Genomic DNA, 13,041 nt, shown 5'->3' with positions numbered 1-13,041 from the left:
GTCCCTAAAGCAGGTCGCCCAGGAGGGGCCGACACAGGATATCTGCAACCCCCCCCCCCCCAAGGAAGGAGCAGAGACGACCCCGAGGAAATCCCCCAGCCACCGCGATGCCGACGCCCTCAAGAGCCGCGGAGACGAGCCCGTGGGCTCCGCCGGCAGCCAGCCCCGCTGAAGTGGTCCCGGCCATGGGCCCTGAGGGCCAGAGGCCCCAGGGGCGCCCCGCCCCCGCGACGAGGGCCCCGGGCGCCCCCCGGGGGGCCAGGCCCCGCGAAGAGGCCGCCAGGAGTGGGCCGGCGCACGCCCGGGAACCCGCCCCAAACCCGAAGCCAACCAATGCGCCAGGGGGCCAAGGCGCCCGCCAACGAAGTGGAGGAGGGCAGGACGTGGGGGGATGGGCTCCGCACCTATCGGAGACTTGAGATGTTCTTGGGAGAGGGAGCGGACCACACCCATACCTGAAAAAAAAAAACAAAAAAAAACTCATTCACCCCATCCCTCCCTTGTGCCCCACTCGCCACACACAGAGAAAAAAAAAAAAAAAAAAAAAAAGACGCTGTACACACATTCCCACATAACACTCACATCCAACACTGACCAAAGGGGGGGGGGGTCACCCCAAATCGACTATACGACTGCTTGTGCCCGACCCCCGGCCCCCGACCAGACGCCCCCCGGACCGGGCCCCCCCAAGAGGGCGGGCCAACACGACCCGCACGAGCCACCCGGCCAGAGCCCCCCCCTCCCCCTAAATACCTAATAAACCCCCTCCCTCCCCCCACCTTACCCTTGCCATCCCTGCCCCCCGCCCCCTGGGGGGAGCGGAGGCATCAGCCCCAGACCTGGCAGGCCGCTGACTGCACACCGCAGCCCCCCGCCAAGACCCCGGACACAGTGGCCCGCACCTCCTCCAGGCCCCAGACTCCTTGCCTCCATCGGAGAACGGGGGTGTGCAGAAGACCCCGACCCTCCCTACGCCTGCTCAAATGTTGTGTTGTTGCATGTTGTTCTCAAGTGCGTTTAAAAACTGGGAGCGCCGAAGGGGATGCACGGCACAGCCCACCCCCCTTTTCGGAAGGTAGCTGTTGCCAGCGCACCCCTTCCGTGTGACTGCCCAGAACCCTCAATGTCTAAGTGGGAGAGGAGGTGAAGGGAGCCGTCCGAGGTGAGGCCCACACAACATAAGCCCCCCCCCAGACGTCTTCCCCCCCACCCCCCCCCCTACCATGGCCTATATGAGTGTGCGATGTGAAAAATGTTTGAAGTGAAAGTGTCTAAGATGCATGATAAAATTGGGGAGAGGGGCGTCACCAGAAAGTGGCAACCTCCAGTAACGCCCCCTCCCTCATGACCTGCATGTGTGGCGGCGTGATGGAGCAGGCAGAGGGAGGAGTCCGGGGATGGGGAGCAAATGACTGGGAAGCCAACCCAGGGAGCCAGCTCCCCTACTGACTCCAATAGGCACCCCCGCTCCCCGAAAGCCCCACCTAGAGAAGGGGGCCTCGCCAGCGGCACCACCGTAGCCCGGGGGCCAGGGAGAGGCCGCAGGGCCCGCCAGCCAACCACCCACCAGGACCAACACCTCAGCCCCCCCCAGCCCACCCACCAAGCCTACTTAAACTAAATAAATAAATAAATAAATAATAATAATAATAATAATAATAATAATAATAATAATAAGAGGGGGGGACCCTGGCCAGCCGGCCCGCACGAGCCACCCCAACCCCACCCCCCAGGTGAAACCCGCACCGGAAGACGACACGGACCAGGACCGGGACAGGGGGGCCGGACACAAGCCCACCAGAACGTCAACCCCCCCCAACCCGTGGATTTAATCCCTCCCCAACACTAACGTTCAAACAACTCACCATACATTCGACAGTAGACATCCAGGCTGGGTAGATCCCTACTCCCCCTCCTTTCCCCCTCCCCCCACTGGCAGAGTGCCTTTCCAATAAAGGAGAAGAGCATCTGCCCAGAGGTGTTAATGACCATGCCCCCCTACCAGCTCAACGGGCCCCGAGGCCCCCCAGCGCACCAGAGGCCCCGTGCAGGGGCGGACACCCGGGCGCGCGCCGGCCCACACCAAAAGCGGCACACCCCCCGGAACCGGAACCCCCGAGGCCCCGCCGGGGCCCGCGCCCGAGGGCGGCGTGCCCCAGGGACCCCAGACCCCCAGACCCACCCCGGCCCCACCCAGCGGCAGCACAGCTACCAGGTCAGTAACCCACGTCCGTCAACACGCAGCTCCCAAAGAGCGCCGCAAGCGGCTGCTGTAGGCCACCCGTAGGCCTCCCAAACTCCTCCCAGATGGGGGCAACAGACCCCGGAGCCGGATCCACCAGGCGCCCTACTCCAAGTGCCCCCAGGGCCCCAGGAACCCCTCCATCCAGCCACTGCGCCCTGCAGGAAGCAACCCACCGCCCCCTATTCCACTAAGTGATGGTGTTGATCAGAGGAGCCCAAAGAGACCAATCAGATGTGGAAGCAGATGCTGTCTCTAGATTAATATGATCCAACAAAAGATCTCTATACTGATTGATACTGAGATTTTGTTTACTTTTCCAATTCATGAGGATAGTTTTCTTTGCGATGCATAAAGCAGTAAAAACCATGTAAACTATTTCTTTTTTCATAGGACTTTCCTCAAAATTACCGAGCAGGCAAACTGATGGGGATGGTGTAATTTTACAGCTCAAGCACCTTGATAAGTCCTTACATATCTGTGTCCAGAACCTCTGGACTGGTGTGCATAACCATAACGCATGAAAATAATTATCAGGATGATTGCCTATGCAGTGTGGGCAGATATTAGATTGTGCCAGACCCATCTTGAATAATCTTTGTCCTGTGTAATGTACTCTGTGAAGGATTTTGTATTGTATTAGTTGTAAGTTGGTGTTTCTAGTCAATTTGAAAGTTCTTAGACATGTCTGAGCCCAGAAATTTTGTTCAAAGGTGCCTGATAAATCTTTTTCCCACTTCATTATAGGAAGAGATATCGAATCATCTATTTTAGTCAGTGTCCTGTATGATTTAGACAGTAGTTTGGGGGGGGGTTAAATCTAAGAACTCTATTATATTAGTTGGGACTTGTAAACCACCATTAATATGCTTATATTTATTTTTAATTATAGATTTAAGTTGTTCATATTCCAAGAATTTATTTTTACTAATGCCATATTGCATATTTAGTTTAGCAAAATTGATGAACTCGGTTCCGTCAAGTAGATGTTCCAGATATTTAATACCTTTATTCTTCCAGTATGTAAAGTTTATCATTTTATTATTTTGTAGGATATCAGGGTTATTCCAGATAGGTGTACGACTGCATGGGATAAGGGATGACTTTGTCATTTTGAGGAACTCCCACCATGCTGTCAGAGTAGAACTAATGTTGATATATTTGAAGCATGTATGCCGTTTTATATTTGAGCTTATAAACGGCAGATCTGAAATCATGATATTATTGCACATTTCCTGTTCTATATCTAACCAAGGCTCATCTAAAAGACTATTTTTTATCCATTTAGAGATGTATTGTAGCCTATTTGCTAAGTAATAGTTATGGAAGTTAGGCAGATCTAATCCTCCCCTGTCTTTAGTCTTCTGTATTGTCTTTAAGCTAATACGTGGGGGTTTATCTTTCCAAAGAAATCTAGAAATGGCAGAGTCTAGAGATTTAAACCAGTCAGATGATGGTTTATTGGGGACCATTGAAAAATAAATAATTAATTCTAGGTAGGACCATCATTTTTATTGAAGCTACCCTACCCATAAGTGTGATTGGAAGCGATTTCCATCTTTCAAGGTCCTCTTCTATCCTGTTTAAAAGTGGGGCATGGTTAAGTTTAAGTAAATCTGTTAATTTATTCGACACAGTAATACCTAAATATTTAATATTTCCTGATTGCATTTGTAAATTTAGGGAGTTTTCGAGAGAGCAATTAATTGACAGTACCGTAGATTTAGACCAGTTTAACGAGTAATCTGATACTTTGGAGAAAGATTCTAGTATTCTAATTACTTGTAAAAGAGAATTATTTGAATGCTGGAGATAAAGTAATACATCATCCGCGTACAGACTAATCTTGTGCTCTATTTTCATGCATTTTATACCTTTTACAGCTTTTGTTTGTCTGATTGTTGCTGCTAGAGGTTCTATAAAGATGGCAAAAAGTGATGGAGAAAGAGGGCATCCTTGCCTGGTGCCCCTCTGTAGACAAAAACTGGAAGATATTTGATTATTTGTCCTGACACAGGCTGTTGGAGAATTGTATAGAATTTTTAACCAGTTTATGAATAAATCGCCAAAACCGAATTTATGAAGAGTAGCGAATAAAAATTTCCAATTTACTCTATCAAATGCTTTTTCTGCGTCTAAAGACAATATATTGGTTTTAATGTTTTTACTGTAGGAATAATCAATTAAATTAAGTAATCGGCGTGTATTTGTGGATGACTGCCTTCCTCTGATGAAACCAGTTTGATCTGGATGTATTATGAGAGGAGTTACTTTGTCTAATCTTTTTGCTAAAGCTTTACAGATTATCTTAATATCCACATTAATTAAGGATATGGGACGATAACTAGTGGGCAACACAGGATCTTTGTCTGGCTTGAGCAGAAGGCTGATGGTGGCAGAGTTCATATTAGCTGGAAATCTACCTTTTTCCTGTATTTCCTGCAACATTCTGTGGAACGTTGGGGCTAGAATATTCCAGAACTCAGTCACTTTATAAAACTCAGTGGGGAATCCATCTGGACCTGGAGCCTTTTTATTAGGCATGCTTTTAAGAGCTTCCTGGGTTTCAGCTGTTGTCAGCGGGGAATCCAGTGTCATTCTTTGGTTATCTGATAATTTAGGAAGTGTAATTTTATCCAGAAATTGCTTAATATCCTTCTCTGATGGATTTATCTGTGGTGTGTATAAAGATTTGTAGAAATCGCGGAAGGTATTATTTATACACTCTGGTTCACTTACTGTATTACCAGTTGAATCTGTAACTGCAAATATAGTAGTTTTCTCCTTATTTATTTTAAGCTGATTAGCTAGAAAGCTTCCTGACTTATTGCCATGTTCAAAATTTTCTATTCGGAGTCTTTGTATTAGAAATCTATTTTGCTTTTCAATATAGTGGTTTGGTTCTAATTTTACTTCACGGATTTTACCTAACTTCCCTTCTTCTTGAGATAAATCTAGTAACTTAAGTTTTTCTTCTAATTCCTGAATCTTTTTGTTTTCTTTTTTCTTTTTATGAGATGAGAAAGAAATTATTTTACCTCTCATCACTGCTTTTCCAGCTTCCCACAATATCGATGCCGATGTACCTGGTTGATCATTGTATTCTAAGTATGAAGCCCACTGTTCTTTAATGAATTTTATAAATTCTTCATCTTTAAGCAGTGATGTATTAAATCTCCAGCTTTTGTTTTGTGTGTTTATTTTTTTATTAATTAAGGTGAGAGTAACAGGAGCGTGATCACTGATAGCAATAGGATGAATTACCGTCTCTGAAACGACCGACAGCAGTGAGCTACTTATAAGAAAGTAGTCCAGACGAGAGTACGAATGGTGAACATTTGAGAAAAAAGTGTATTCTTTACTAATAGGATGAAGAGAACGCCATGCATCGCAAAGACCAAAATCACTCATGTATTGTTTGACTACATTTACTGACTGCCAACTACGCTGAGTCCCTGTTTTATTCAACCTGTCTATATCGTTATTTAAACCAAAGTTGAAGTCACCTCCTATAATTAGTGAACAATCCCCGTGTTTTGAAAGTGCAAGGAAGAATTGGTGGAAAAAAGAGGGGTCATCAACATTTGGACCATATATACTGACAATACATAGCTTCTGGTTATGGATAGCTATTTTAATTATTATGTATCTACCTTCAGGATCTATAGTTTTATCTAATATTTTAAAACTAACGTTTTTGTGGATTAAGATTGCTACACCTCTCTGTCTAGAGTTATAGCAGGCCGCAAACACATTAGGGAACTCAGGTGAATTAAGCTCACTTGCATTTGTAGCTGATTTGTGGGTTTCTTGCAATAATACAACATCTGCCTTTAATCTAGTAAGCTGGTTTCTCTCTGGTGCCAGCCCCATGCACATTCCATGTCACAAACTTTACATTCGCCATAGATGTGAGTGAGAAATTAGAAGGTGCATGCCCTTGAGAAAATAGTCATACATAGACCCAGGTAGCATCATATGATGTGCTTGTGATTGACTGATGTTCAGGAAAGAAGCAGACAGATAAGATAGAAATACACAAAAAAATAAAAAAGTGCAAAGAGTAAGAGAGGGGGTAAAGGGATAAACCATAGCCCGTGCCTTCTGTACCCAACCGTGAACACCAACCATACCAACGTGCTCTTTAGCTGTGCGTGTATTTAATTTATCACCGTGTACCGATCTGTGCGTCTTATTTATTTATTTATTTTATTTATTTATTTTAAATCATTGAAACATGCTTTAAGTCCACCTGTGGTGTAACTAATAAAGCCAAGGGGTGATCTTCTGATCCCTGAACAACTGTCCATTAATATAAAGTCTGTCAACCGATATGGTGGCTTTAACGCCGTCCATCATGTATTTCTTCCTGATTGGGAACAGCACTCGCCTGCGATCTAGGATTTCCTTAGGAAACTGATCATTAACACTAAAGTCTGTCCCTCTCAGTTCCCTGCCGCAACTTCTAACGAATTCTTTTTGTTTATAATGCTCAAATTTAGCTATGATCGGGCGAGGACGGGTTTTGTCGGGTTTCTTACCTCCGAGCCGGTGGACTCGATGAAAAGTGATGTTTTTTACCTGATCCGCCGGGATTTTTAGCTTCTGCTGGAGAAAGTTCCGGACCGTTTCTTCTGCTATCTCTCCCTGCTGCTCCTGAATGCCTGCAAAGACGAGATTATCTCTCATACTTCGCGACTGTATGTCCAGAATGGATTCCTTCATTTTCTTATTTTCGCCGGAAAGCTGGATAATCCCTTTGGTCAGCTCCGTAACCTTCCCCCTCAGCGCGTCGTTCTCCGCGGCCATAGCTGTTAGCTGGGCTTGGCTAAACTCCACCGACTCCCTTACAGACTGAAACTCTCTGTGTAGAACCTCTACCAAGGCGAGATGCGCGTCAAGGCTGGTAAGCTTCTTGTCGATGGATTCCAAGATGTCGCTGAAGTTCCTGTCTGGGGACAAAGTGGAAGAAGAAGCACTGGTGGAATTAGAACGAGTGCGCTTAAGTGACGGTGTGCTAGCAGCTGTAGGCTTCTGGGCCTTCCCCATCACGATGCTATCAAAACACTCGTCCAGGTAGCACTCCAGGCTCGTCACGGTCTCTTCGTCCAGTTTGTTCCCTCGTAGAAAATAAGACAGTTGTAAATGTTTGGGCTTTAACTTTGTATTATTTTAGTTATTGGTTCGTTCTTACCTTAGCTTGTTTGATTTGAATTACATGAACGCCTCCATTATACTTACGCACAGCTCTCGCGAGATCTCAGCCGCTCATCTCCGATCGCCCCAAACTGCTCTGTTCCGTCAGTCAGTCCTGTATTGCTAATTTTTAAATGTGGACTGCATGTATGTATAACCCAGTTTATTGTGCATTTATTATATATTAGTGATTCATGAAAATGTTAATTTAAATAACTGTTTTTAGTTAAAACTGTATGAGATGATAAAATAGACGTGTCCATTGTGCAAAAACAAATAACCAAACATTTTATTATATAAGGTCTTTTATTATACAAAGCAGGAGCCTGATGTGAAAAAAGATGAGGGAGGAATTAAAAAAAAAATCACATAAAAAAATCATAGAAGGAGAATTTAACACAGAATAATGTATCCACTCCTACAAAAGAATGTTTTGACTATGGACAATAAATTGGGTCATATTTTTTTTTTACCAAAAATCAGGTGAAAGCCACTGGCATATAGATTAGATGGACCAAACGCACATAGAAAAACAGATAATACATTTTTCAGCGTGCTCAACAGGCTAAAAGCTTCTTCAGGACATGAGTCTTCCTCTCCATTACATCAGAAACCAGCAAAGAAGACTTTAACACATTAAGCTGGAACCAGGTGTCTTAACCCTGGAGGAAATGTGTGGAGCTGCACCTGGGAACAGGGAAGCTTTTTGGATGTGACATTGCCTGGGCATAGAGGAGAGCAGCAACACATGCATGTGTCTTTATGTCAGCAGGAAGCACAACGAGATGGAAGCAAGTGGTGGCTTACAATTTATTGTCATTAATTGGGGAGTCCAAATCTAGCTATGTGGGGCTTTTGGAGTGGGCCACAACAACATTTATATCCATCACCAAGCAAAAGACCAAATAAAAGGCTGGAAATGTTGAAAAAATTTTGAGCATCACATGAGGCCTTCAGTCTGGTCCAGAACACTGAGTAGCTTTTCCAAACAAGGTCCGGTGCTTCCTTCTGCGAGCTCCCAAATGCCGCAGATATTCTAGAGAAAGAAGCAAGTTTGTTAGAAAGCATGCTCCCTTCATGCCAGGATCTGCAAAGAAAAATGGCCAGCTTTATAAAAATGCTAAAATAATATAAAACCAATTAGTTTACTGTCCTGCATTAAATACCAACTTTGTTCAAACATTTTGATTAAGATCTTATTTTGGAGGACAGAAAATGGCACATTGTTACATTGGTGGTCCTGTGTAACACCAAGAAATCCTTGAAAGCAGCTTCATGTGTTTAACTGAAAACTATAAAATCATTACTCATCTTCCCTCTCAGTTTTCTGTGTTGTTAATAACCCCATTTATGCTGCCATCTCTGATGTCTGTAAAATAATCTATAAATCAAACTAAATTAACCATTTCAATCTGACAGAACAAAAGCTAAACATGTTTTCTACTTAAGATGTTTTAGTAACTGTAATTAAAATAATTTAAAGATTGTGGATACAGTGACAAGTAGAAACTTTTCTTCTGGAGAATAATTTTGTCCTCTGCCTCTCTGTCTACACACATTATCCTGCTGAGATTCATTTTAAGATCAGACATGTGAAAAATAGCTAAATTGTAAACTTTTATATTTCAAACTGTCCCAAATATTTAAAAAAAGCTGAATTAGACTGACTGAAATAGACCGCAGTAGCCCGGATAAACAAGAGATGCAATAAAAAGTCCATGAAGTAAACGCTAATAAATAGCTAAGCTCATAAATGCAAGAAATAGTTTAAATGGGTAAATTCGTTTATTCTTGCTTTATTAAAAGTGTTCATCTTTAAAATGTGTTTATAATGTGTTTAAACATCTATTTGCATAGTTGTATTTCATTTTAACAATGGTTCATGTGAGAAATGTAATTTCCTACACAGAGGCAGTCAGTGAATGTATCGTGAGTTTGGCTGAGAGAGCGCAGCACGAGAAGCCACAGAGATCCGGTTCAGCGGCCATAAGCCAACATCTCCATGTTAAACTGGATTGTTTTTGGACTATAAACAGTAATTTATGCCGTGGTTTGTCCCCACGATAATCCACAGTGAGTAAGTGTGCTTAAGTCTGAGGTAGAAGACAGAGAAGTTTTTACTCAAAGCTTTTTGGACTGTGTTTTACCGCTAGCTTAGCATAGTAACTAGCCGATGCTAACAAGCTGGCTAATGGACTCTAGGCTGCTGTTCACTAACTCAGCTGGACCTAGGAGCTTGTAGAGTATCTTACATGGAATCAGCTTTTAGGGTCAGTTAAAATAAATGTAAAAAAAGTAAATAATGTGTTTAAATGTCTATCTGGACAGGATTGGGGGTCAGTGAGAAGATAATTGATGGGGATTTATCAGGCTCTAATGAGACCAACCCTGGATTCAGGTTGTATAAAATTTATTTCAGCAGCTCAAAGTCACTTAATTAAGCTTAATAAAGAACAATCTGAATGTCTGTGTATGGTGTGGAGCTTTTAGGACATCTGTAGCTACCTTACAGGTTGAGACTGGAGAACTTCAGCTGAGGCTAAGAAGATGAAACTTGATTGAGCTGTTCATATAATTAGAATATTATGAAAAAGTAGATTTGTTTCAGTAATATCATTCAAAAAGTAAAACCTGTATATTATAGTCTTTCATTATACACAGACCAATATATTTCAAGTGTTTATTTCTTAGAATTGTGTTTATTATAACCAATAACTAATGAAAACCCCAGATTGAGTATCTCAGAGAATTAGAATAGAATCAGAGCAACCTGGGCTCTCATAACACCTGAGCAGCGCCACAGACTGGTCGACTCCAGGCCTTGCTGCATTGATGCAGTAATCCAGGGAAAAGGAGCCCCAACCAATTATTCAGTGCTGTACATGATCACAGTTTTCATGTCCATACAAAATTCAAAGAAATAAACACTTGAAAATACATATATCAGTCTGTGTGTGATGAATGAATATAATATAAAAGTTCCACTTTTTGAACATTTTCATGATATTCTAATTATCTGACCAGCACCTGTATTTCCTATCAGGGCCCAAAGTTGTTCTTTAAATCATCACGTCTGATAAAGTTACCACTGGGGTCCAGTGTATATCACAGTGATCTGAAGGTCCTGAGAACAGACATGTTCATCCACCTTGAAACAAGTGTTAAAATAATAATAGTACTTGTCTGAATGCCAGTGTGTATCAGTGGTATTTTAATGCAGGCTGATAAAAAATACCAAAACACAGAGATAATAAACCAGAATCATAGAGAAAACTCCCTGGTTTCTGATCAGTGTGACCGCTGACTGAACAGAGAAGACATCAGGATTAACTAAGCCTGGCTGTTAGCCTGGTCTGGAGCATGCTAGCTGAGAGAATAAATCACCGTGGTAACTGATGTTACTGCCTTTGGGAAACCGAGTCGAGGCTTAATTTAGCCAGGATATCTGGAAAGTCCTGGCTTAATCTGTTATCTTGGTTTTGTCAAACAGCCTTCTGAAGAGAATGAAAAGACTCATTTTGTCGTGTCAAACACAGACACTGATGGGAAGATCAGATGATGTCTATTTTAGTCTTTGTTTATCATGTTGTCTGGTTTAATAAGAACTACCTTATTTTTCCCTAACCACAGACTTAATGGCTGCAAACTCTCAGAGACTGAAGTTGAAGTTGTAGCCTCAATTCTGAAGTCTAACCCCTCTCATCTGACTGAAGTGGAGATAAGAAAGTTTGAAGGATTGAAAGACTCTGGAATGAAGAATCTGTGTGAGATACTGAAGAGTTCAGTCTGCAGAGTTAACATCCTGAGGTTAGTTTTCTTTATTCATCAAAGTAACATCATTTAGTGATGCTTTAAAACTTGTTTTTGTGTAAATAAATTATTTCCTTATTTCAGATTCTGAGAATATTGATATATTTACTTACCGTTGCTTATTCTTCAAAATGTTTTGGACTGATGTAGAAAAATGGAAAAACCTTACTAAAATACTTCAATCAATAGACATCAATAGACTCTGATGATCATTATACTAAAAACTTTCAATTGAAATTAAATATAAAAGGCAATCTGCAGAAAAAACCAACAGAGTAATTCTCACTGCAGCAATATCCCAATCAAGCGGGTTTTTGTGTTCATATATGGTGTTTGTGAGAAAGGGTGAGCTAGCTCAAAGACAGGATGGGTGTGCTTGATATGACAATAAATGGCTGATCTGGATGGTCAGATCAAGGCTGCATGGGCAACGTTCTACTAAGAGCTCCTAGCTCCTGTTCCTTGACCTTTCAGGGGGTCAACAGTAAAAACTTTATTGAAAGATGGAATAAAAAATCCAGATGATTATTATTTATTTAAACCTGTGAGCTGCCCTCAGGTCTTCAGGAAGGCTGATCCACAGCTGAGGGCCAGAGGTGGAGAAAGTCTCCTCATCGTAGGTTTTAGTTCTCAGAATGACCCACCAGACACACAGAGACCCACTGAGAACAACTGACCCAGTATGATGGAGAACATCTGAGCCCAGCAGCAGAACATCGGACCAATGTTCAGTGATCAGGGACTGAATGAGCAGAACTTTAAACAGACGCCATGTTTCCTTAGAGAAAACCCTCCATGCAGGCTGCTGGTTTAGGTTGAAGATAAATCCAGAACAATCTGAGCTGAAACTCTGTTAAATGATCCATGTTTAGAACATTATGGGTCTGAGAACCACTGTTCTACCAGAACCCTGACCCAGACTAGGAGACAGCAGCATTTTAAACAGACGCCAGAGCGATCAGACTTAAATATCCAGCAGCAGCAAGTGATCATGGATGGATTTATGTTCAAGTAGAGTTTATTGTTGTGTGGTAATCTACAACCTCTAGTGCCCCCCCCCAACCCTAACCCCAGAACATCTTCGTCACCAGCCGCCACTGCTGAGGAACACACCTTGATCTGGACCTTCACACATCATGATAACATGTTGTGGTTCTGCTGGATTTAACTCTTTAAATCAGTTCTACTGGATCAAATATCAAACATCAGTTCATCATGTTTCTGGGACTTTTACATTCAGGGAAATTCGTTTTCTACATTTTATAATTTATTTGTTCATATTTCAGTTTTAACCTGCATCCTTGTTAACCTGACCCTAGCCGGATGTATTTTGCTCCGCTTAGCTCCACTTATTCATCTGGAACAGATCCATCGGAATGGCTTTTTCAGATGGCTGGGCATTATCAAAAATCCCTGCATATGATTGGATAAGCCACTTGTTTGTCATCTTTATCGACGTGCTATTTCAACCACTCACACCGAAGCTAACCCGTGACGCTGATGAGAGCGACGCAGGAAAAACAAAACTTTTTTTTATGTGTTTGCGGCTTTAGTGGCACGCGTTTTATTGACAGTGAGCTGACAGGAAGAGGGGGAAGACAGGCGGCAAAGCGCCGCGGGTCGGAGTCGATCCCGGACCGACCGCATCCGGGATCGACTTATCCCGACCAAATTCGGTCGGGAGAAGGGCGAAAACATGGTTTCCACCAACAAAAGCCTTCAGAGCCGTTCTCTGATGTTCTTTATTGAAACAATATTAGGTAGATTGGACAACACGGAAGAAATAGCAGCAT

General features: G+C 42.9%; 2 protein-coding genes across 5 annotated transcripts in view; one reads left to right on the top strand and one right to left on the bottom strand.

Annotated features, from left to right (window-relative positions):
- LOC118556356 (NLR family CARD domain-containing protein 3-like) overlaps nt 1-12,294 on the top strand; it is a 112,900-nt gene extending 100,606 nt beyond the window's left edge. For 2 of the 4 annotated variants that reach the window (XM_036133616.1, XM_036133618.1), the window contains 2 exons: nt 11,069-11,245; nt 11,855-12,293. In XM_036133616.1, the coding sequence (XP_035989509.1) occupies nt 11,069-11,245; nt 11,855-11,924 (247 nt within the window). In that variant the 3' untranslated portion in view covers nt 11,925-12,293. Of the gene's footprint in view, nt 1-11,068; nt 11,246-11,807 lie in introns of all 4 variants that reach the window. The other 2 variants (XM_036133615.1, XM_036133617.1) reach the window with 2 other exon arrangements.
- Nucleotides 1-13,041, bottom strand: part of LOC105923771 — a gene marked incomplete at its 3' end in the record, with an annotated part of 780,934 nt that overhangs the window by 204,721 nt on the left and 563,172 nt on the right. The window lies entirely within an intron of this gene.

The sequence above is a fragment of the Fundulus heteroclitus genome, unplaced genomic scaffold (assembly GCF_011125445.2).
Source record: "Fundulus heteroclitus isolate FHET01 unplaced genomic scaffold, MU-UCD_Fhet_4.1 scaffold_65, whole genome shotgun sequence".
In the NCBI taxonomy this organism is placed as follows: domain Eukaryota; kingdom Metazoa; phylum Chordata; class Actinopteri; order Cyprinodontiformes; family Fundulidae; genus Fundulus; species Fundulus heteroclitus.
Note: the sequence above shows the minus strand (reverse complement) of the source record. Positions and strands in the feature narration are given on the sequence as shown.